Source organism: Neovison vison, chromosome 6, assembly GCF_020171115.1.
Source record: "Neovison vison isolate M4711 chromosome 6, ASM_NN_V1, whole genome shotgun sequence".
Classification (NCBI taxonomy): Eukaryota; Metazoa; Chordata; class Mammalia; order Carnivora; family Mustelidae; genus Neogale; species Neogale vison.
Genome location: NC_058096.1, coordinates 128,554,953 through 128,576,348, shown reverse-complemented (window position 1 = coordinate 128,576,348; position 21,396 = coordinate 128,554,953). Strand labels below are relative to the sequence as shown.

Sequence of the window (21,396 nt, the reverse complement as noted above, 5' to 3'; positions counted from 1 at the left end):
CAGAGGCCACATTGTCATGGGAGGGGCAGGCCCAGTCCAGGAAGCCCGAGTGCCCTCATGCGTAGAGCAGGAGTGCAATGCAAGAAGAGTGTGGTGCCTGAGCTCATGGGGGAGACACAGGGGCAAAGGTGGGATGGCCCTCACAGGTAACTGACAGAGACAGGAGCCACAGAGATGTGGGGACAAGTGGGAAAGCCCAGGGGTCGTCAGTGCAGAGAACTGTAACTTGTTAGGGTGGTCTTGGGGCTGGGAGTAGGCAGCAGTGAAGCAGGGGGGTGGGAGTGGGGCTCCAAGAAAAAGCACTGTTCTTGCATTTTTCAGAGAAGCCGTGGGTATGTACTGGACATGGCACAGGAAAGGGAAGGTAGAGAGATAGCAGCGTGGTTGCCTAGCCCCTTCCTCAACCCTGCCCCTCTCTTGTTCCCTGATCCTCCCCAACAACCTTGTCAGCCAAAGGTCCCAGAGGCCTGCCGTCCCCACCCCACCTTGGGAGCTGGGCTGTTTTCCTCTCAGTGGCATGGCAGATTCCTTCTTGCTGAGCACTGGCTCCCTCCCTAGTTACCATCAGCCCACCCTCTGGGAAGGCCAAGAGCAGAGAAGCCACAGCCCTCTGGGCCACTTAATCCAACCACTCACTCGAGAGGCCGGCTTTTCAGGAGCATTGAGAGCAAGACCCAGGTTTCTGGGATTGCACCAGGAGAGACCCAGTCAGTTGCCATCGGAGAGCCGATGACCATTTCCAGATTCTCTGGAGAGTGCCCTCTTCAGGGAAGAAGTGGTATTGTTCCCTGGCTTGGACCAGAGAAGGTACCCATGGTCAAGTGAATGAAGGCAGCCCGTGAATTATTTATCTGGGGCTCTCCACACTTTTTTTTTTTTAATTATAAACTCAAGAAGTGCTATATGACAAAAATAATAAGAAGAAGAATGTCTGCCCACATCTCAGCCATCAGGGGCTATTTTGAGGGCGAGTAGTAAAAGACAGCTGTTTGCCCGGCTGCTATAGTACAGAGAGACAGCGTCTGGTTGGTTGAACAGAATTTTTTTTTCCAGCTGGGAAACGTCACCGAGTGGCCTTTCTGTTCTTCACACATGAAACACACACTATCATCCGCATATTTTTAGTTAATTTATGTCCAAATAGGCCTTTCTCTAGCTGCTGGAAAATGATGTTTGGGCTGCAATTACCTTTTGCAGCAGCTCACAGAAGGGTTTCGGCACTCACAAAGCTCAGGGGAGAGGTAGCAAGGACCCCACCGACTGTAAATCTCTCCATTTGTAGTTATTCAAATCACATATTTTATTACTAGTATGAAATACATTGTGTCATTCATTTTGGAGGAGCAACTAATGCTTCAAGAAAAGCTTTGAAAAACATTCTATTTAGAAACAATTTTGTCTGAAGCCAACGCAGTGTGTCTTTTTAGGTTGTCTTTTCTCCCAGCCCTTTTCTCTGTTATTTGTGTCATTTGCATGACAAATAAGACCATCCTCTCCAAAAGCTCACCTGTTCCTGCAGCCTGTTTCCCACCTCAAGTTCTAATTCTCTGTATGTTGCATCATAATCCTTAGCATGGTAATAAATTACAGTGTCACCATCAAGATTGTGGCTTCTGGAAAGAAATAAGCAGCAGGGCCAGATGAACTCTCTCAGAAGATGGAGAGACTGTTTTCATGCAAATTCCTGGCTTCCTGGGGAACCAGGAACAGCCTCTTTATTATATAGACTCAATTGCAATTCTGCAGCCAGAAGCCATTTCCACTGGCTGTTAGAAGCTGGTAACACTCAAGAAAGATAACCTTTTAAGCAGAACCTGCTTTTCCTTCCTGGCTGATACCGGTCTTATCTGGAAAAATCACTTTGCTGATTAGGTTAGGGGAAACGGGTCAGTGTACTTTCCAAGCGCTGTTAAATAGAGACCTTCATTCTAATATAACTTCCTAATTTAATGGTTGGACCCCTTGGTCCCGGGCAGTGGCCAGTGACTGGGGAACCAGAGGAAGGCGTGACCCACGGATGCACCCTGAGGACAGGGCCATCAGTGTCTGGACTGTTTGACAGATCATGGTAGATGTCTTACCCAGGCTGACCAGCTGCACAGGTCAGGATGGTCACTGCTGCACAGTGAGTGTCCAAAGGCCACTCCGGAGGGACACTTTCTGTGCAATGGAAACTTCACTTCAATAAGCCCTGCATTTCCCTTAGGTCACAACTATATTGATGGAAACTTTGGTGAAACCAGCTTGCTAACTTTTTCTCCCCCATCATTTTGAGATCTTTCAAGGCTTAGTGCAGTGTTGCCAAACACTCACCATATATACAGCCATTCATTCCTTCTCCCGTGGCAGACATCGCTCATCAGCCATGGCCCTCTTCCTTGCTGAGCTCAGAGGAAGTCTCAGAATCCTTCTCAACCGAGACACTAACAATGCCCAGAGCCCATAATCAAGAAACCTCACTCAACCCCTGATTTACGCTGGGCTGGTCTATGACAGTGGTTCTCAAAGTGTGGGAACCACACTGGGAATTTGTTAGAAATGTAAATTCTCAACCCCGCTCCCCCCCACCCCAGAACTGGTAAATTCGAAAGTCTGGATTAGAGTTCTGTGATGTGTGTTTTAACAAGACTTCCAGATTCTTATGTACACTCAGATTTAAGAACCACTGTTCCAGGCCAGTGGCTGTGACTAATGACTGCACATTAGAACCACCTGAAGCATGTTAAAATGTTAAAACCTACCAGTGCTTAGGCTTCACCACAACCAGAGATTCTAAATAAATTAGAATACCCACTGGCATTTTTAAAAAAAAAGAAAGAAAGGAAATACAAAAAACAACAAAAAAAAAAGAAAGTGAAAAAAACAACCTTCTCCAGGGTGATTCCAATGGGCAGCCAAGTTGGAGAACCACCAGTTTGGGTTTTTTGGGTCTGCCAAGAATAAGGGTATCAATGCTGCCTTGAACTCTAGCTCTACTGCTCAGGTGTGGCTCCCTAGGCCTGGAGCGGCCAGTTGGGTCTTCGGACCCTCTGGTAAAGTGCAGGTGGACTCTTCCACGGGAGTGCCATGACTCCCCAGTGAGTAGGAGGAAAGTCATGGTCAAGGCTGCCTTCTGACCCTTGTCCTCATTACCACAGTGCGGGAAGTGCCATGGAGCTGCCTCTTGACGTCCTCACCACGCGATGCTCACGTGGCTGAACAAAGGGAAAGTGTACACCAGGTTGGGTTCAATCACCAGCATGGAGGCAATGTCACGGAGGGCCCCGGGGCTTCTCTGCTGGCCTTCAGTCTAAATGGTAGAAGTGCCTCTCACTCCCAAATCCCACTGCCTCCTAAGGGCTGTGGGAGGTGGCAGAGCTACATGGGAATTCAGCTACAGTGTTTCTAAGCTAGGGCCTGAGAAACATTTATATACTCAGTGTGTTAGTTTCCTGTGACTGCTGTTACAAAGTAGCACAAACTGAGCGCTTTCAACCACCCCAATTTTTTCTCTTGCTGTTCTGGAAGCTAGAAGTCTAAAACCAAGGTGCTGGCTGGATAGCGCTCCCTCCCAAGGCTCTAGGGAACAATTTGTTCCATGCCCTTCTCTTAGTTTCTGGCTGTTGCTGTCAATCCTCGGCCTTCCTTGGCTCACAGGTACATACATCATTCCAATCTCTGCCTCCATCTTCCTGCATTGTTCCCTCCTATCCGTCTCTGTGTATTCACAGGACCCTCTTTGGATACCAGTCCTTGGCTGCTGGGTCCACCTCTTTATCCAGTATGATCTCATTTTACTTGGTTACATTTTGAAATACCCAGTTTCCAAATAAGGTCACATTCACTGGTACAGGAGGTTAGACTTGAACATATTCCTTTGGGGAAGGGGGGTTGAGTGGGATACAATCCAACAAACACAACCCAATAAATCTTGTTTAATGGTAACAATAATACATTGAGTGGTTCACACATATATCATGCTGGATCTTCCCAACAACCCCAATATGTTTTATATGCTGTAAACCTTTGAAGAGTTGTTTATTGTGGAATTCGGAGATATTGCATGATGCTCTTGGTCATAAACCTATCGCTTCCAGACTTCCAGGGGATTCCTCATGCAGCATGGTCCCAGTATTTGACGGACAAGTCTTTTATCACCACACTCAGTATTCATGAGTGTCTGGATTCCTGCTATATGCCCACTGAGACTTCATCTCACACAAGATGGCAGAGAAAAGCACTGTAGCAATGCCTCTCGCCCACACAAGTGTTACTTTTATGGGCATCACTGGGATAAGTCGTCAGCAAGGGGAATGGGTGTTATGCTCAGACTTTGGCTTCCAAAGCTCCACAATTGACTGAGTTTTAGAACCAAAGCTATGAGCTGTTATGTTTAATCTCACTGTGACAAGAGAGTGAGCTGGCTGGGGGGCACTGAGGCTATCCACTGATCATTGAGAGTGGAGCTGAGTCTCACCACGGACTGCCTCCTCTCCGCCAGGGTGCTGGGCAGCGTGGGTCCCACCTCAATGCTTTTGCAAGGCTGGCTGCGGCTGAGGGACTGATGGACCTCTATGCGGAGGCCTTCAAACTGGTGGTCCCACGCAGGTGTGGGTTAGCTGCGTATAACCCACTGCCGAATTAATCCCCTGCTGAATATCTTCTCTTAGTTCATCAAATTACACACACGCACACACACTTTAGAGTTTGCCTTATACCAGGATGAAAGCATGATTATTCTAAAGCAGTGGATTTCAAACTTTTGAAGAATTTCTCAGCAGCACAACCACTCAGTGTAAAGCTTCATGTGGAAGGTCAGGGTCTGAAGTCTTGTTGGGGAGATTAGGGCCTTGATGGTGGTGAGATGCTCCTCCCTTTTCTTCTCTTCTTCCTCCTCCACATCCCGGCAGTGGCCCCGTGGCAGCTCTGGGGAAACTGGGTCCCTGCAGAATGCAGACTGTCTTCGCGTCCCTGGCAATAGCAGTCATCTGGTGTCTTGGAGAAAGAAACCCTGTGCTGGGGACAGCACACCCTTGAAGACAAGTGTCACCCTTTCTTTGCCCATGTGGACACAGTTTCCTTCCCAATGAGCCTCATCTGTTCCTCCACCCCTGAGAATTCTTCCCTCCTGCTCCTTCCCAAATCACACGTTCTCTGTGCTCTCATGCTTTGGTGAGAGCCAGTAACTCCTAGAGCACTTTGCAATCATATGAGTACCTTGGCCCTGGGCCTTCCGGCCCAGACTTCTCTCCCAGCAGGAGGACTGTCCTCTCTAGCAGACCCCTGCCTGCTGTAACACCATTCCATTAAATTTTCTTCCAGTCTCCTTCCGTGGGGCTGGTCACTACACCTAAATTAATAGTTTTCCTTTCACATAACCAGAGACAAGTTAGATAATCCTCACCATAATTACCTCCGAGCATCAGAAGGCAACACAGATGACGTGATGTTTGAAAGGCTGAGAGAAGTTTAAAATTCCCAGGAAGGAAAGCAGCCATCCCTGTGCTGCACCTCGCCACCCGCCCGCTTTCCCTTCCTCTTGTTTTCCTTGGAGGTCAGCATGGACCTGCTCTCTCAGCTAAGTGAGAGAGCCGGTATGACAAGCTGTCACCTGTCTGTCCAGGGCAGCTCTTCTGGAAGGCTCTGCTCCCTACTGGGATTGGTGGGGGGCGGTGGCCGTGACAGGCCAAACTCCGTGTTCAGTGAGGCCCGGCAGGGCAAGGTGGCGGGAGGGCCGAGGCGCTTTGCCAGCAGGCCCAGCGGGCCCCGCTCCGCCACTTTACATGCGAGAGGGAGCAACTCAACAGCTGTCACCGGCAGCCCCTGGGGTCCGCTCCAGACTTGGCAGAGAGGACACCTTCAGACTCCCAAACCACCTCTTTGAAATTCAGAAGAGCCACTTCACGCCCCTCCCCCTCTCTGACACACACAGACACACGGAAGATAAGCCCGAACTCTCTTACCCACAGACCTGCACAGCCAAGCTTTCTCTCCGTCGCCCACTCTGCTCTCACACATACTGATAAGTGCTCAGTCACAGAGCCCGTTCTCTCTCTCTCTCTCTCTCTCTCTCTCGCGCGCGCGCGCACACACACACACACAGTCATATTCCCTCCCTCCCTCCCTCTCTCTCTCTCTCTCTCTCTCACACACACACACACACACACAGTCACATTAATTAAACTCCTGCTCTCTCCTGCCTCACTTAACCCAGGTATTCTGAGAGAACAGAAACCCCTCCCCTGGGCCCAAGCCTTCTCCCGGTGCGGAGTCCACTCCCTTGGCGGACCCTGGCCTCCAGGCATTCGATGACTCCTGGTTCACTGGCTGAATTTTCGCCCCTCTCTTCCCAGACGTGGGTGCCTGGTAGATAAAGCCGGTGAACCCGCTGCTATTCTGGGGGACAGCGAGAACAAAGCAGCCGGGTGCAGCAGAGGCCCAGGCCTTCCCTCTAGGCATTTGTCACGCTGGCATTTGAGCAGAGGCTATCTCCCACCGCAAAGGCCTGCTGTCGTCCTCAGGGGAAATCAGGGCTGGCTCCTTTGCAGGAAGCTGGATGTGTACCTGGGGAGGTCCTGGCTGCGTAGGGGTCCCTACTCCTCCCCGACCCGGTCAGGAAACCAGATATAAATACACTTTGCCTCTTGCTCCCTTTTCTGTTGCTTGCCTCAGATTAACCACTTACACATTTTAGAGGTATTTGTGCCAAAGTCCAACATGCATCTTTGGTGACTGGAACAGATCCGGAGCGGTCAGTATAAATATAGCCTCTTTCGGGTGGAGGCTTGAGTCCGCTGTGGAGGGGAGGGAGGGAGTCTGTGTATTGTGCAGGCAGAGTCCAGGCAGGGGGAAAGGCTGGGGAGGGAAAGCCTGTTCTATTTGTTCTAGAGAGGGATGAGCTGCGGAGGGCAGTGCTGGCGAGTGCCCCCACTTCACCTCGAGGAGCCGAGGGCATCCCCTGCTCTCTGCCCCTGCCTCTCCCTAGGGCGGCCAAGCTCCAGCCATGTCCAGCTCCCCCTTGCTGCTGGTTATCATCCCCGTTTTCATCCCGGCACCTGCACACACTCCTCCCTGCGTCGGCTTCCCTCCTCCCCCGTCTTTGCCTGGTGAACTTCTGCGGCTTGTCCACTGGGACTGAGGGTAGAGTGGAGTAACAGTTCTCATGCATGGGGCATGCCAGGCTCTGTCCCGAGCACTGTGTGGATAGGAACTCACATAATCCCCCCCAACAATCAGATGGCATAGGTGAGACTGTTCCCCCCATGTTGCTGATGAGAAGGAGTTGCACACAGAGGTTAGGTAACTTGCCCAAGGTCACATATGTTGAATGGGGCTGTACTGGTTTCCAGACCCATGCAAAGGCTCCAGGTGCTCTCAAACCCTCAGGACACTGGTCCTCTGGCTTCGTGGCCACCTTCACCACCCACTGTCTATTACTGTCTATTACGTTAGGGCGTCTACTCTGGCCCTCAGACACCCTGTCTCTGCCTTGGCCTCACCCTCCTCACTTTCTGTCTTGCAAACGACACATTTTCTGTGTCTGTTTTCTTGTCTTCCTTCCCCACTCCCCGTGCAGCCTGAGGGCAGGGACCATGCCTGGCTCATGTCTGGAACACCAGCTCCTCAAAAAGGACCTGGCACGAAGTAGGGCTCACTGCCTAATGTTGACGGAGAAAATGGATGGATAGCTATCCTTTAGGTACTCAAAACAGGCCAAGGTCTGGCAGACAAGCTAAGGGCCAAGCAGAGAGCCAAGCTGGAAACATCCAGTGTGGGTTCGGAGGGCAAGAAGGAGAAGCAGACATAGGAGTGAAAAGTCTATCTCCAGCCTCCAAATATCAACCTCCACCGAAAGGTAGGGAAGGTGGCCAGCACCTACGGAGACCTAGGACTGGGCTGCTCAACCCAGTGCAGCCCAGGGCTCTCCTCAAGCTGCAGGGTGAGGAACCCCCCCCCCCACAATCCCGACAGGTGGAACACAAATAAAATGGGGTAGGGGGCAGCAGGGTGTGACCTTGTAGTAGAAGGCCCCCAGGAAGGACTGCCTGCCATGTTCTTCCTTTTTGTGTTTGTTTTGCTTCCCCCTGACTCAACATTAGGATCAGCGTGCAGGGAATTGCGGACCAACAAAACCCCAGTACAGCAACCAACTCACAGGTGTGCCCAGATACAGTGTCAGACTAGCACGGGCCACACAAATCCCCCACCATTACCCAACCCCTGTACGTGGGTGCAGAATGAAAGCTAGCCATATGGGGTGGGCTCTTCTGGCTACCGTAATTCACGAGGTGTAGGAGGCCCGAGGGGAGTGGAAAGGACATACAGGCCGAGTTCATTTTCTCTTGCCTTCAACTAGAAACCTGACAGTTGGGCTGACCAACTTCTCTGTCTTCCAGGGAGGGAAGATCCCCGTGAGATGGACAGCTCCAGAGGCCATCGCCTACCGCAAGTTCACATCTGCCAGCGATGTCTGGAGCTATGGCATTGTCATGTGGGAAGTCATGTCATTTGGAGAGAGACCCTACTGGGATATGTCCAACCAAGATGTGAGTATCGGTGGTAACTGATTGCCACGAATCCCCAGCCAAGGGTTCTCATTGGCAGTGGCAAGCCAGCCCTCCTATCTGGTGTCAGCTCAGGGCCTTACAATCTGAACCTGAGGTGTCCGGGCCGGGGTACAAGGAACCCCTTGACACCAGTGTTTGGGCTAATCCAAGAGTCCGGCATGGAGATGTGGTAATGCCAATAGCCCCACAGGCACCCATAAAGGTGCCTGAGCCAACCCAGAAGCCCCAGGAGCTGGTTCTGAATGACTGTGGACCATGATCTAGGACAGGCCCAATGAAGCAGGAGTTCCGGCCCTTCTTCAAAGCACCCAGGCTGTGTGCTGTCCTGCCATGGGTGACAGAGGGGGAGCGGAGCTGTCTGCTCTAACAGATGTGATGCCTTGAGCAGGTTGCAGTTTCTCCGTCATTCACACCTCTCTGCTTTAAAGACAGGAATCCTAAAGGACCCTTCTTTGCTGAAAATCTACTCTTTGGCGGGGGGTGGGGGGGTTCTGTCACCTCTCAGTGAAGGAGGAGCTGATGGGGCTTCCCAAAGCTGGTCACATTCAGATGGCCCACAGGAGCAGAGGTATCTGAGCAGAGGGGATCAGCACCCCTCCAGGTTGCCCTCCAAGGACAGAGGTGGGCAAGGAAGAGGAAGAGTCATCCGGAATGCTTTAAGCAGAGGTGTTCCAGATGGGACCCTTTGCTTCATAACCACTGCAAGGTGAGGAAGACTTCTGAGGATGATTTGCTTTGCTAAAGCCCTAATTTAAAGTCATATCTGGATTTTCACACTGCGTTTGGTCCTGGGCTGTTCCTCCAAACCATTCCGCTTCTGTATTTTCAATACCTGCCCTTCCTCCAAGCGGAGCGGAGCAGATTGCTAAACCTGCATTCCTCCATTCCGCTTACTCCGCCCATCCCCTTGGGGGCGGTTATTGCATTTCCCAACCTAGCAGCTGGAGGGGCAGGGCCATCCCCAGCACACGTCTTCTCCAACCAGCTCACTATCCACACCTCCCTGCTTCGGTGGCTCTGAGGTATGGCTGACTTGAGAAATCTGGCCTCGGCAAGCCCTCTGTCCCACCTGAGGTATAGAGCCACGGCAGGTGCGGAGAGGATCAGGAGAGGTGGCTGTGTAGGAGCTCGGGAAAGCTTTCCCAGGGGGAGTGTGGGGACGGGACGGGCTCCTCCCAGCCTCCAGGGGTGCTGCGGCATCTCCGGTAAAAGGGATGCACGGTTAACTAGGTCTCAGGACCGTGTGAGGCCTCTGGGTCTCCTCTCATCTCTGATTATCCATGCCTCACCTCTGCCCCTGGAACATGTCAAAACAGAAAGTGTCAGAATTGATGCCGAGGCTGCGTTCATGAAATCAGTGGCCTCCCGGTCCCATCCAGACCGTCAGAGTAATAGATGGGATCCAGAAACATGGAGGCCCTTCCCTGAGACTTTAATCCTATTAAGAACAATTCAGCACGCAAAGAATGGATTCTGAAACCTTCTGCCAGGCGAGATTTGACATTCAAGATATTCTCAGCAGATGAATTCACCTAGGCTGAAAACAAATGGAATTTCCGATAGCAGACTTCCAGAATTCCCAAATCAGTCATTCAGCAAACACTCATCACTGCTGGGCATGGTGCTTGCTGCTTCTGTCCCTGGGTGTCCACAGTCTGGGGGCACGTACACTGGGTGGTGGGAACACTTAGAAGGAGGAGGTAAGGAGGGCTTTCCAGATATTTGACTCTTGAGCTGCGTCTCAAAGGGAAGAGGAACATATGCAAAGTAGCAGTTTATTCCAATTTTGTGGTATTTCTCCCACACAAGTCCCCTCAACATGGCCCTGAGGGCAGTTCTTCTCTGGATGGAAGGGGGTACCTTTCGCCCCCTCAGAAAAGGCCTGGCCTGAGAGACAGCCAGGAGGGGCCGCGGCTGCCCCCGGCTGCAGCCCCACGCGTCAGAAACCAGGAGGTGGTGGCAGTCGAGGATTCTACAGATGACAATTGAAAGGCTTTAAGAAAGGGAATTGCAGAGGCAAGTCGGAGTGCTGGTAATTGGGCTTCCGGAGCCCAGGAAGGTCTTTGAACATGTACAGAGAGTTTGTCAGCCAGAGAGAGAACTTGGAAGTTCTGCTGCTTGGATCTGATTGACAGAGATAATGAGAGTGGCAGTGTCTGTGGAGAGGAGCTTCGGTTTTACTGAAACATCAGAGCTCGACTTAACCCCCTCTGCCCTGGTTCCTCCACGACACTGAGCTTCTCCACTTCGGTCTCCCCTGTGGAAGGTGGAGCAGGTGCCGCCGGACTCGCTAATGAGAAAGACCTGTCTGGGCGCCACTGGTAGCCCACAGAGGATGGGAGGACCTGGGGAGGGGCCCCGCTCCTCTCCCAAGAAGCTCCAGTCACTTTCTCTGAGGCACTGGGGTCACACCAACAGCCCCTGTCCCCTCCCAGCCCCTGCCTTCTCCAGGTCCAGGGGAACAAAGGCGGCCCCTCCCCCCTCCCTGCCCCAGCCTCTAAGGGCCCAGGGTGCTGGCTTGTGCTGGCCTTCAGGCCCAAAGGTTGCTGCAGACCATTCCAAGGGAGCCAGCCACCTATTCTGCCCGAGTGACAGTTGCCTCATGTGGTTCTCTTACTCCCACACCCTCACTCTCCCTTCTCTCTGGAGATGGCGTCTGATCTCTTTCTAATCTCCAGTGTTTTCAACAGCCATTTATCCCAACCTGCTACAGACCAAGGAAAGGGACCCAGGACTCACTCTGATGAATTCCAAGTCTTCTCAGATGACCACTCTATGCCCCCAAGCTTGGCCTATATCTTTTCACACAGTTCAAACATGGTAGATGGTGTTTACAGCCCTTGGCTGGCCAGATGGAAGGGGCTTCTCCCTGTCTCCTCCCTGTTTTCCACATCTGTTAGCAAGGCAGGCATGACCAAGAATGGTCCCCAAACCCCACTAGAGGACCGCAGTTCTTTTTTTGAAATGATGATGTTTTAATTTGATTTTAAGTTATATACTCAGAAAATTTGGAAAATACCCAGATCCTTAAAAAGAGTCAAATTCTCCAAAGTCACAGCATTTCAATGAAAGACTTAAGCAGCAGATAAACCAATTAATGACCAAAATAATTTTTTCTTTGGGGTGAAGGGTAAAGGATTTTTTTTCAATGTACAAGAGGCACCCATGCTTCCAGAATATCAATTCAAGTAGTAACAACAAAATGATCTAATAGAAATAGCAAATGGCATGAAGTTCCATTTTGTAAACACAAGTGTAACTATCCTCTATCCTGGAAGGTGAGAAATAAGGATCTGGTATTCATTAGCTCCCCCACCATGTGCTTGGTGCTTCTCAAACACTACCTTCTAGGCCTTCAAGTGACCAGAAGTGCAATAGTAACCCCCTTTGCCAAGACAGCTACTGTGTTACACGTGGTAGGAATGACAGCCCCCATCTGATGAAATGATGCCTTCTGCTGTTCACGTGTATAGTGCTGGACATCGCCTTGTCATGTCATCTAATCTTTTTACTAACCTCATCTGTGAAATTTCCAGAAGCCAAGTGACTCTCCCAAGGTTCTCAAGCAAATAAGAAGTGAAACTTGGATTCGAACCCAGGTCACCAATGTCTTTGTCCTTAGCTATGATGCTATACCGTCCCCAGCACTGTGTGTGGGTCTGCCTCCTGGCTGACCTGTGGGGAGGAGGGATCAGTGGTTCTGATGGCCTCTTGAAAAGAAAGACGGTCTACCAAGCGAACAGAGGAAACACAAAAGCAAATGGCAGGACAGTCTTCAACATGTCCAATGAGGGGGCGTGCAGAGGAGACATAGGAAGCATAGCTCGGTTACATTTGATCCAGAGATTACAGACAGATGATCCACTGTGTGCATGGGTCCCCCAGGCTCGTTCGTGACACTCTGCCCAGGAAAGCATGGGTCAGCGGGTCATACCATAGAGCTGGGCCTCCTGCTGAAGGGCCCTGAATCTGGTGCTCCCTCCGGTTATAGGCAGATGGGAGAGAAGCTTGCCAGTGGGAATACATACTATTTGGGGCTCTAGCATCAAATAATTTGAGCAGAGATGCCAGCAGTTTAGAGGAACGTGAGCTGCCCTACACTGGAAGACTTTGGGGGCCCCTAGCCTGATGAGGATTTGAGAACAGACACTAGACCCTCCCGCTAGCCCTACATAGCTTGTCCTTAAGGAACCCAAGAAGAACCATTCAATGGATAATCCCACTTGTCTCCACAGTGACTAGGGACTTTATGACAAGGCCCCTCAGTCTGGCTGCCTAGAAGGAACTGGAAAAAGGTGCCAATTTATGAGCCAGGCTGATGGGAAGTTTCCCCGGCCACCCTTCCTCATGGATGACTTGGTTGAGCTCCATACCCCTGCTTGCTGCCATGAAGACATCAACTCCTGGACTGTTCTCCAGGCTGATTACAGTGGCAGCCCAACAGAGGCCTAGGGAACGAGGGCTTCAGGATACTCCAGACTTAAAATCAGACCCTCCTGCAATGTCTTCTCAGTCCTACCTTTTCCTAACTGTGGTTCCCCAGGCAGGTTATTTGCACTGTGTGCCTCTGTTTCCTTCTGGGGAAGTGGGGCTGTAATGCCCTCCTAAAAGGAGAGAAGGTGATTTGATTGGCAGGAGTTTGGCAGAGGTAAAAATCTATCAGCGGCATAACATAAAGTGAATGTTCCCAGTCTCCAGTTTGTGGATAGTGCTAATATTGGTATGGTTTGTATGCTTGTTGGTTTTCCCGCCACCTAGAAGAGAAGGAATAATACACCTTGATTATCTCTAATGACTTCAGGTCATATTATTTCATGCCCCACTTTATGTCCTATGTACTGGGCATAGAATTTGTAAAAATATAAACTGATTGAAAATGCTTAATTTCTGACAGATCTACAAGGTTAAAAAAAAAAAAAAGAATAATCAGTTGAAATGAATGTGACATTTTTTTAAAGTAGAGGCAAAAACACCTGAAAATCCCTGAACTCCAAATTATTTCCTTTGTTGTTTAAGGTGCTTGAGCTGTTTATTTTAATATAAAATCAATGTATAATTATTATAGAAAATAAAAACACAAACAAGCAAAAAGAGAAACATAAAGAGCACTCCTGGGTCTACCTGCCCAGAGGCAACCGTCATTAACACCATGGTATGTATCTTTCCAAGGTCTTTTGTATGCATGGGTGTAATTACTGTTTCTTGTTTTGTTTTGATTTTTGTTTTTTTTTTTTTTTCAAAAGCAAGATTATACTAAACCTGCAGTTATGCCGCCTGCTCTTTTACCTAATATTACAATGTGAGTACATTTCCATTTCAATAGGTACATTTTTGCAACATCACTCCAAGGCGCTCATTGTATTCCAGGCCTTCCATTGTGGTAGGAGGGAACCATAATAAATTCACATGTTTAGCACTGGGTCGTTTACAATTATCTTCACGATGACGGGAAAAAAAAAAAATAGAAGAGGCATAATTGATTTAAATGAATTGGAAATTAAGAAGTAAGGTGTTAAAAAAATAAAAACGCTTACAACATATGAAAAGTAGGAAGAAGTACTTAAAGATCTGGAAATCTGAACAAAATTGTCCCCGAGAGACTGCGCAAATTACCAAAACCTGATCGGGAAGGTTCATTTTAGCTCACTCGCCGTGGTATTTTGACCGCTGTCACTGTACTTAACCAGTTTACGTAGCCAAATTATCTTCAGCTCAATGCATGGTGCTGCGTCGTGGAGAAGAAGGCAAACAGAGCACGGGAAGCTTCAAGAAGGGCCCTGACACAAAGCAGGCTCTCTATCAAATGCTGATCCCTTCCCTCCCTTAGCAGTGTGAGGACCAGGCCACTGCAGGCTTCGCAGGGTATCCTTTAGAACTAACAGACTCACTAGGTTTCCCGAGTGCCATTGCTCCATCGCTGCCCCGTGCCACCAGCTGCCAACAAGGCAGAATGGTGCCTGATGTCCCGGTACAGAGAGGAGAAGTTCAAGCCATTCACCAGCTCATCCTTCAGGAAGCATTGACAGAGATGCAGTATGTCAGGCCTTGCTGCACATGCTGAGGACACGAAGGAACAGTGAGACATGGTCCCTACTTTCCAGGAGCCCACAGTCTAGGGCAAAAGGCCAAGTACATATACAGCCCATTATGGTGAGAGGTACCTGAGCATGGAAAGAGAGCCCCTGATTCAGGGAAGCTCCATCCTTCGGGGCTAATTTATGAATTTATGACTGCTGATGTCTCTTCACCCCATCATACCTGTCCCCATGTGCGTCACTGCAGGTCATCAATGCCATTGAGCAGGACTACCGGCTGCCTCCACCCATGGACTGTCCAGCTGCTCTGCACCAGCTCATGCTGGACTGTTGGCAGAAGGACCGCAACAGCCGGCCCCGCTTCGCGGAGATTGTCAACACCCTGGACAAGATGATCCGGAACCCGGCAAGTCTCAAGACTGTGGCAACCATCACCGCCGTGTGAGTTTCACAGAATGGCGTGGTTCCTGGGTGTGGGTGGTCGCACTGCTGGGGGCAGGCCCAGTAGCAAGGCTGCTAACATAGCCTTTAGATATGTTAACAGTAAGGGGGAGGTGCCTAAGTTTATCCACCAATGGGAGAAACTCCAAGACATCTTTCCTTTTTTTTTTTTTTTTTTTCCCTCACCTCTCTAAAGTATTCCCCACTCCCAGCATGGGCTATGGGCAGATATCAAGATACCCATCTGGGTTTCCACCTTCTGCTGGCTCTGTAATAATTGAGGAGTGGTAATGAGGCCCCACTTCTGGGAGATCCTATTTCCAGAAGGCGCCCTTTCTGTTAACCACACCAGGTAGAGCTGCAGATTTGGAACCTTGGCCTACTTATTGGCAAGTAAAAGCTCTGATTGCTGTGGGGCATAGACAAAGTCATTGGATTGTTAGGAGAGAATGCACAGAATGACTTTGGGCTCCTGTCAGCAACAGTCAGCTCTACGTTACTCTCTAACACTGCAGTGTTAGCTGGCTGATTAGTTGATCATTTCAACCAAAGTTTACTGGGCACTTACATGCTAAGCTCTGTGCCCATTGCCAGCAGTATCGAATGAACAAGATAGACCTGATTCCTGCCCTATTGGAGCTTAGAATCATTTAGGAGTGCCAAACCCAGAGGATCACCCAAAGGAATGCAGACTTGAGGCCTTGATAGCCACTATGAGAGGGAGGTGCATGGTGTTGGAGAGCAGGGACACATACCTTACCTGGTATCAAGGACACATCCCTGATGAGCATTCTTCCAGTTGAGTGCTAAAGGGAGGGAATGCATGAACCAAATGAAAGGAAGATTTGAGGAGAGGAACAGGTGTTCCCAGCCAAGGAACAGCATATGCAGAGCCTCAAGGATGGGAAGGACAGGGTCAGTGTGTTCAGAGTCCAGTCTATGAGGGGACTGGGTCAGGGCTAAGGCTGGCAAGGTGGACAAGGGCCAGACACTCAGAGTCTGTAGGCCCTGTGAAGGCTTCTGGGCTGGATTTTCAGAGCAGCGAGCACCCATTGAAGGGTTTGACATGGCTCGGGATCAAGGTGAGGGTTATGCACATGATGCACCTGCATTTTTCAAAGAACGCCCAGCTACAGTGTAGACCTTATGTCGAGAATAAGGAACATGTGTGAAGAGGGGCAGGAGACTATTGCAGCAATAATGATGGAGAAGATAGGGTCCTAAGTCGGAGTAATGGTGCAGAAAGAGGTGGATGTGTTCAAGAGATTTTGGAGGTCACATCTTTAATTCTTGGTGAAGGACTAGGCATGGGTGTTGGGGGTTGACAGATATGTCAAGGTGGAACCCTGCTTTGTGGGTTGATTTGTGGGGTGTTTGCTTTGAGAATGTGCCAGAGAAGGTCAGTGGAGGGCTGTTCTGTTCCATTGATTTCAATTAGCTGAGGACAGAACCAGGAAAAAAAAAATGTTACCTATAGATTTGGGAAGGTTATAGTAAGCTTCATATATTTCTAAAAGAACCATATTCTTGGATGGTGAAGCTCCTCACTCCCAGTTTGCAAAGGAGGTACAGGCCTTCTCTTCCTCCAGACTGCATGCTGCCTCAGTCTACCTGTCTGGCCCAGCTGAAGTGTCGCAGGGCCCACAGGCAGGGGAGGGGCTACCTCACCACCAGAATTCTGAAGGAAAGAAGGGTCAGTGCAGGCCTCCCCAGTAATCCGCATCCTGTCAGCAAGGTACTCTCAACCTGCATGAAGTCTGCTGTCTGCCCAGAGTGTGGCTCTGTCCACACACCTTTGAAGTTGTGGGCTCACTTCCCCCTTGTCTGTCTGTCTCTTTCTGTCTCTCTGTCACAGGCCTTCCCAGCCCCTGCTAGACCGCTCCATTCCAGACTTCACGGCCTTCACCACCGTGGATGACTGGCTCAGTGCCATCAAAATGGTCCAGTATAGGGACAGCTTCCTCACCGCTGGCTTCACCTCCCTCCAGCTGGTCACCCAGATGACATCAGAGTAAGTGACGGGTGTTCACCTCTGTGCCACCTGTGGGGGGGGGGACCAAGTCTCCTTCCGTGCTGTGGCTCAGGGGACCAGTTCTGCTCTCTGGCCTCACCCCTAGAACTCCACTTCTGTTTAGAACCAGGCCTGGTGGGGAAAGGCCCTGGAAAGATGGAGGGCTCGGGTGGCGAGGCTGAGATCGATCCTGGTCCCAAAGGGGAGTTCTTCTAAGTCACAGCCATAGGTCATTTGTCTCATCATCAAGGGTCTCTCCTCCATCAAAAAGAACATCCAGATGGAGAGAACACAGCCAGCCAGCACCTTCAGCAACACTGCAGGAAGGGGTACTGCACTGATTCAGCAACAATTCCAGACGTGTGGGGAGCTCAGATCCGTACTTAGATAGCGCTCGTGAATGAGCAGATGTTTCCATCCCCCACCAATTATTTACCAGTCTGCAGCTCCCACAGGAGGGTGGAGGAATATGGAAACTAAAATTATTCAAATACGATGAGAACCAGAAAGGGTCTTTAACATCCATTAGTCCATCACTTCCCCAAGAATGTTCTGAGCAGCACCTGTTCTGGGAAATGTTAATAGGTTCTCCTTGGAAAAAAGTTCCCCCGGTCAAATAAATTTGGGAAATACTGAACACTTTATCACTCTTTTGGAGATTCGCTACACATATTAGCATTGTAAAGGCCATGAGAAATCCTGAAAGAAAGAAACCTATTTAAAATTATTAAATACTGTGGAACCATCTTTTGGATGGGCAGAGTTTCGTGGTGTGATAGTTTGGGAAATAATTACTTAGCTCCCTCCTTGCACTCAGCAGATTCAGAAAGGAGGTAAGTTAGCACCCAAAGCTTCAGTGCTCACGAGTGGCAAAGCAGGGGCTAAAGCCTTCTCTCCTGAAGGCCACTTCCTTCTCCTACCAGTTCGCCCTGGCGGCACATCATGCCCAAACTTTGTGGCACCCTGAAATGACCTGGGAATCTTTAAAAAAAATATATATATATATATATGGATGCCTGACTTCCACTGCTAGATTTTCTGGTTTTATTGGTATAAGCTGAGCCCTGGGCATCGGGATGTTTAAAACTCCCCACATGACTCTCGTGCAGCCAAGGCTGGGAAGCACTGGACTGAAGTCGGCAAGGTTTAAATTTTGAATACACGCATCCGGCTAGAGGGGGCCTCACTGGCCACCTGGTCCATAATGTGTATGGACAATATGAGGCTTGGTGGCCTGTGACACACATTTCCTAGGTTAGAGGATCGGTCAATCCTCCAGGCAATTGGCAAACACTTACGGGCCCCCTGTTATATCCCAGACACCATGCTAAGTGCTGGGATTTCCTCCTGTGGTGGGCCAGCTACTGGGTCCCAGGGGAGAGGGGTGGTCCCAACCAGCCCCAGGAGCTGAACCCCAGAGGAGCAGCTTCTGTCCTGGGCAACAGCTTTGCAGTCAGTCTTCCCGGAGTCCTGCTCTACCTCTCTGAGGTTGATTCTTGCCAGAAACGATGGAACCTCCACTTTCTCCAACAAGATGGCTTGAGCGTGCATCTAGCCTACGATCCACAAAACAGCAGAATTCATTTTTTAAATGTGGGTTCATTTTTCTGTTGATGCCTAAACAAGGCTCTCCCTGTTACCATAAATTATTGTCAGGCACCACCAAAAACAAACAAACAAACAAACAAATAACACACAAAAAGAGAAGAAGAACTTACCAGTGGCAAACCAGGTTCCCCATCTTGCAGAGATAAAGTGGATGTCCTAGAGGATTGGAGAGCCTGGAATCAGGGGCAGAAGCTGGTGCCCACGCTGGTGGGGCTGCTCCTGCTTCCCCACTGTGATATGGCTGAGTGTGAGGCCATCACCCCCTAATCCCCCTCAACTAAAGGAATCAAATGTAGTACTTTCCTTTGGTCCAGAAAAGGAATAATTAAGGGATTTAGTTCAAAGTAAAAAATGTTGGCACACTATTGGAGCAATGTAGTTGGTTTCTTGAGAGATAAAAATGGAAAAAGTACATGAGCAACTAAATAAAATAGATTGCAGGACAATTTGTGAATTCCAAATTCAAGCATGCCTCTCAGAAGTGTTTGCTGAAAAGACATGGACAGTTTGACAAGCTGAGCCAGCTGCCGCCCTGAGGTGCTTGACCACCAGCTGAAAGGAGGGGTTGAGGGAAGCATAGGCACCTAGAGGTAGGAGCTAAGAAGAGTTTTAAGAGCAGCTCTACAAGCGTGGCTAAGCATCAGGTAGTCCTGAGTTCTAACCCAGTGCGACTACCAATTGTCTGTTGTGTGATCTTGAGCTTGTTACTTAACTTCTCTGAGCCCTACTTGCCTTGTTCACAAATGGGCAAACAGTAATAGTACCCATCTCATTGGTTTGTGGTGAGAGGTTAATGGACTAGTGCAAGCAAAGCATTTGGCCTATTGCCTGCCTACAGGATGCACATGAGAAACAATTACTGCTTAAACTATTATGGACTTTGAGTGGTTTGTCAATATTCATGAAATGCTTCATTAGGTATAAATGAGATAGTATACAGCATATGAGAAGTGCTCGAACAATGCTATATTATTATTATTTTATTTACTAACTAAATATTTATTTACTAGGGAAAGGTGCATGGATCTCCCCAAAATTAAATATAAGCCATGAACTTGATCCTATTAAGACTCACAGCTTAAAGATGAAGCCAATCCAAACCCCTATTCTAAACACATTACTTGGATTCCTGCTTGGGCAGATATTTGAAAGTTATTTTGAGATCACCCTTCTTAAAAATTCATGACATTAAAATTCAAACAGAGGCAGAAAATGGAAACTCAGGGGAAAAACTTCAGAAAACCCAGCAAACCCCACATCTTTCCGATCTCAGTGGGTGATCACTAATTTAGGCAGAAAGCTCCACAGCATAACTAAAGCCCCATATAGTGTATGCTTGGAGTATTCAAAAAAACAACAGAGGAAAGTTCCAGTCCACATAGGGTCAGGGACACAAGGAAGGGGCTGCTTCAGAACCCAGAGGTGAAGAACAGGGCACAACACTTCGAGGATTGTCCAAGTGGGAGAGGCCATTGGGGATGAGGGCCACTGCATAAAGCAAGTGAGATTAAGCAAGAAAATATCTAGGTAGGCGCTTGCCAAAGACTTGGGTAAACTTGAGTGTTGGATTTTAAACACTTTTATTTGTCTGTCCAACTATTTTAAGAACTTGCCTTCTGTGACGAGCTTTGATCTGTGAAATGTTGCCCTAACACTAAAGTGCCTTTTTTTGTGTGTGGCTTTCTCCCTCCCAGAGACCTCCTGAGAATAGGGGTCACCTTGGCAGGTCATCAGAAGAAAATCCTGAACAGCATTCATTCTATGAGGGTCCAGATGAGTCAGTCACCAACGGCAATGGCATGAGAACTCTCATTTTCTGGGGGGAGGAGAGGAAGGAAAAGGACCAGGCTCAAGAGGACACCAGAGGTTTACCACTGTGGAATGTTCTGGAAAGATGGGCTTCTTGACTGAGAAATGCATTACATCAGTGAAGAAGAAATTGGACCTGTTCTTAATGGGCAACCTTCATTTCTCAGTGACAGAGCATGTTTCAGATGCCGTGGGAAACCAAATCTGTGATCATAAAAGCACGAAAAGGTGACGTTCAATGAAAGTGAAGACAAAACAATATGCATCAGGGGAACCAAGAGTAAACTCGCTCCCCCCTCGGGGGTCTGGAGTCACCTATCCACAGGAAGAAAGGGAAGGAGGTAGAGGGAAGAAACAGGCAGTTTTCCATTTTCTTCCTCACCAATGACATTCTTTTCTTTTCTCCTTTTGTACTCCTCCCCACGAGCCCTCTCCCTTCTCCCACATCCATTTCCCTTTGCTCATGACTCGTGTAGGGAAGTTCCTTCAAGCAAACCCCAGCTCCTGAGTCTCCAGATGTCGTTCTGTCAGTTGCCAAAGGACCTTGCTGACCACTGCATGGGGGATCCAACCAATTCAATTAATGTCTTCATATTGAAGAAGAGATGTACCTTCAATTGAAAACCTTGTTTCTCTTTTGTTTGCATTTTCTGCAAAAAGGAAAAAGAAACCACAAATTGGGGAAAAAAAAAAAAGAAAAACCTGTTTCTGTGTGCAGGAGCACACACATGTATGTCTGTCTTCTAAAATGACTGTGCTTGTTCGTAACAGATGCAAACAAGAAAGAAGAACCAGGAAGTCTTTGCCCCCAGAAAATCCCAAGGGGCTGGAAAGTGTTGTTGGTTTGGTGTTCTGACTGGCCCAGTTGGCCTATGGGCTCAATGGGGAGAGAGGGCAGGGAGAAAAATAAAATGAAAGGGGGGAAAAAAACTCTCAGGAGCTTGCA

The 21,396-nt window shown here is 49.1% G+C and overlaps 1 protein-coding gene across 1 annotated transcript in view; it reads left to right on the top strand.

Moving 5' to 3' along the window:
• Positions 1–20,835, top strand: part of EPHB1 (EPH receptor B1) — a 285,129-nt gene extending 264,294 nt beyond the window's left edge. Inside the window, exons 12-15 of the mRNA XM_044252314.1 lie at positions 8,376–8,525; positions 14,829–15,022; positions 16,878–17,033; positions 20,336–20,835. Coding sequence (XP_044108249.1) covers positions 8,376–8,525; positions 14,829–15,022; positions 16,878–17,033; positions 20,336–20,444 — 609 coding nt within the window. The 3' untranslated portion in view covers positions 20,445–20,835. The remainder of the gene's footprint in view (positions 1–8,375; positions 8,526–14,828; positions 15,023–16,877; positions 17,034–20,335) is intronic.
• Positions 20,836–21,396: the final 561 nt, after the last annotated feature.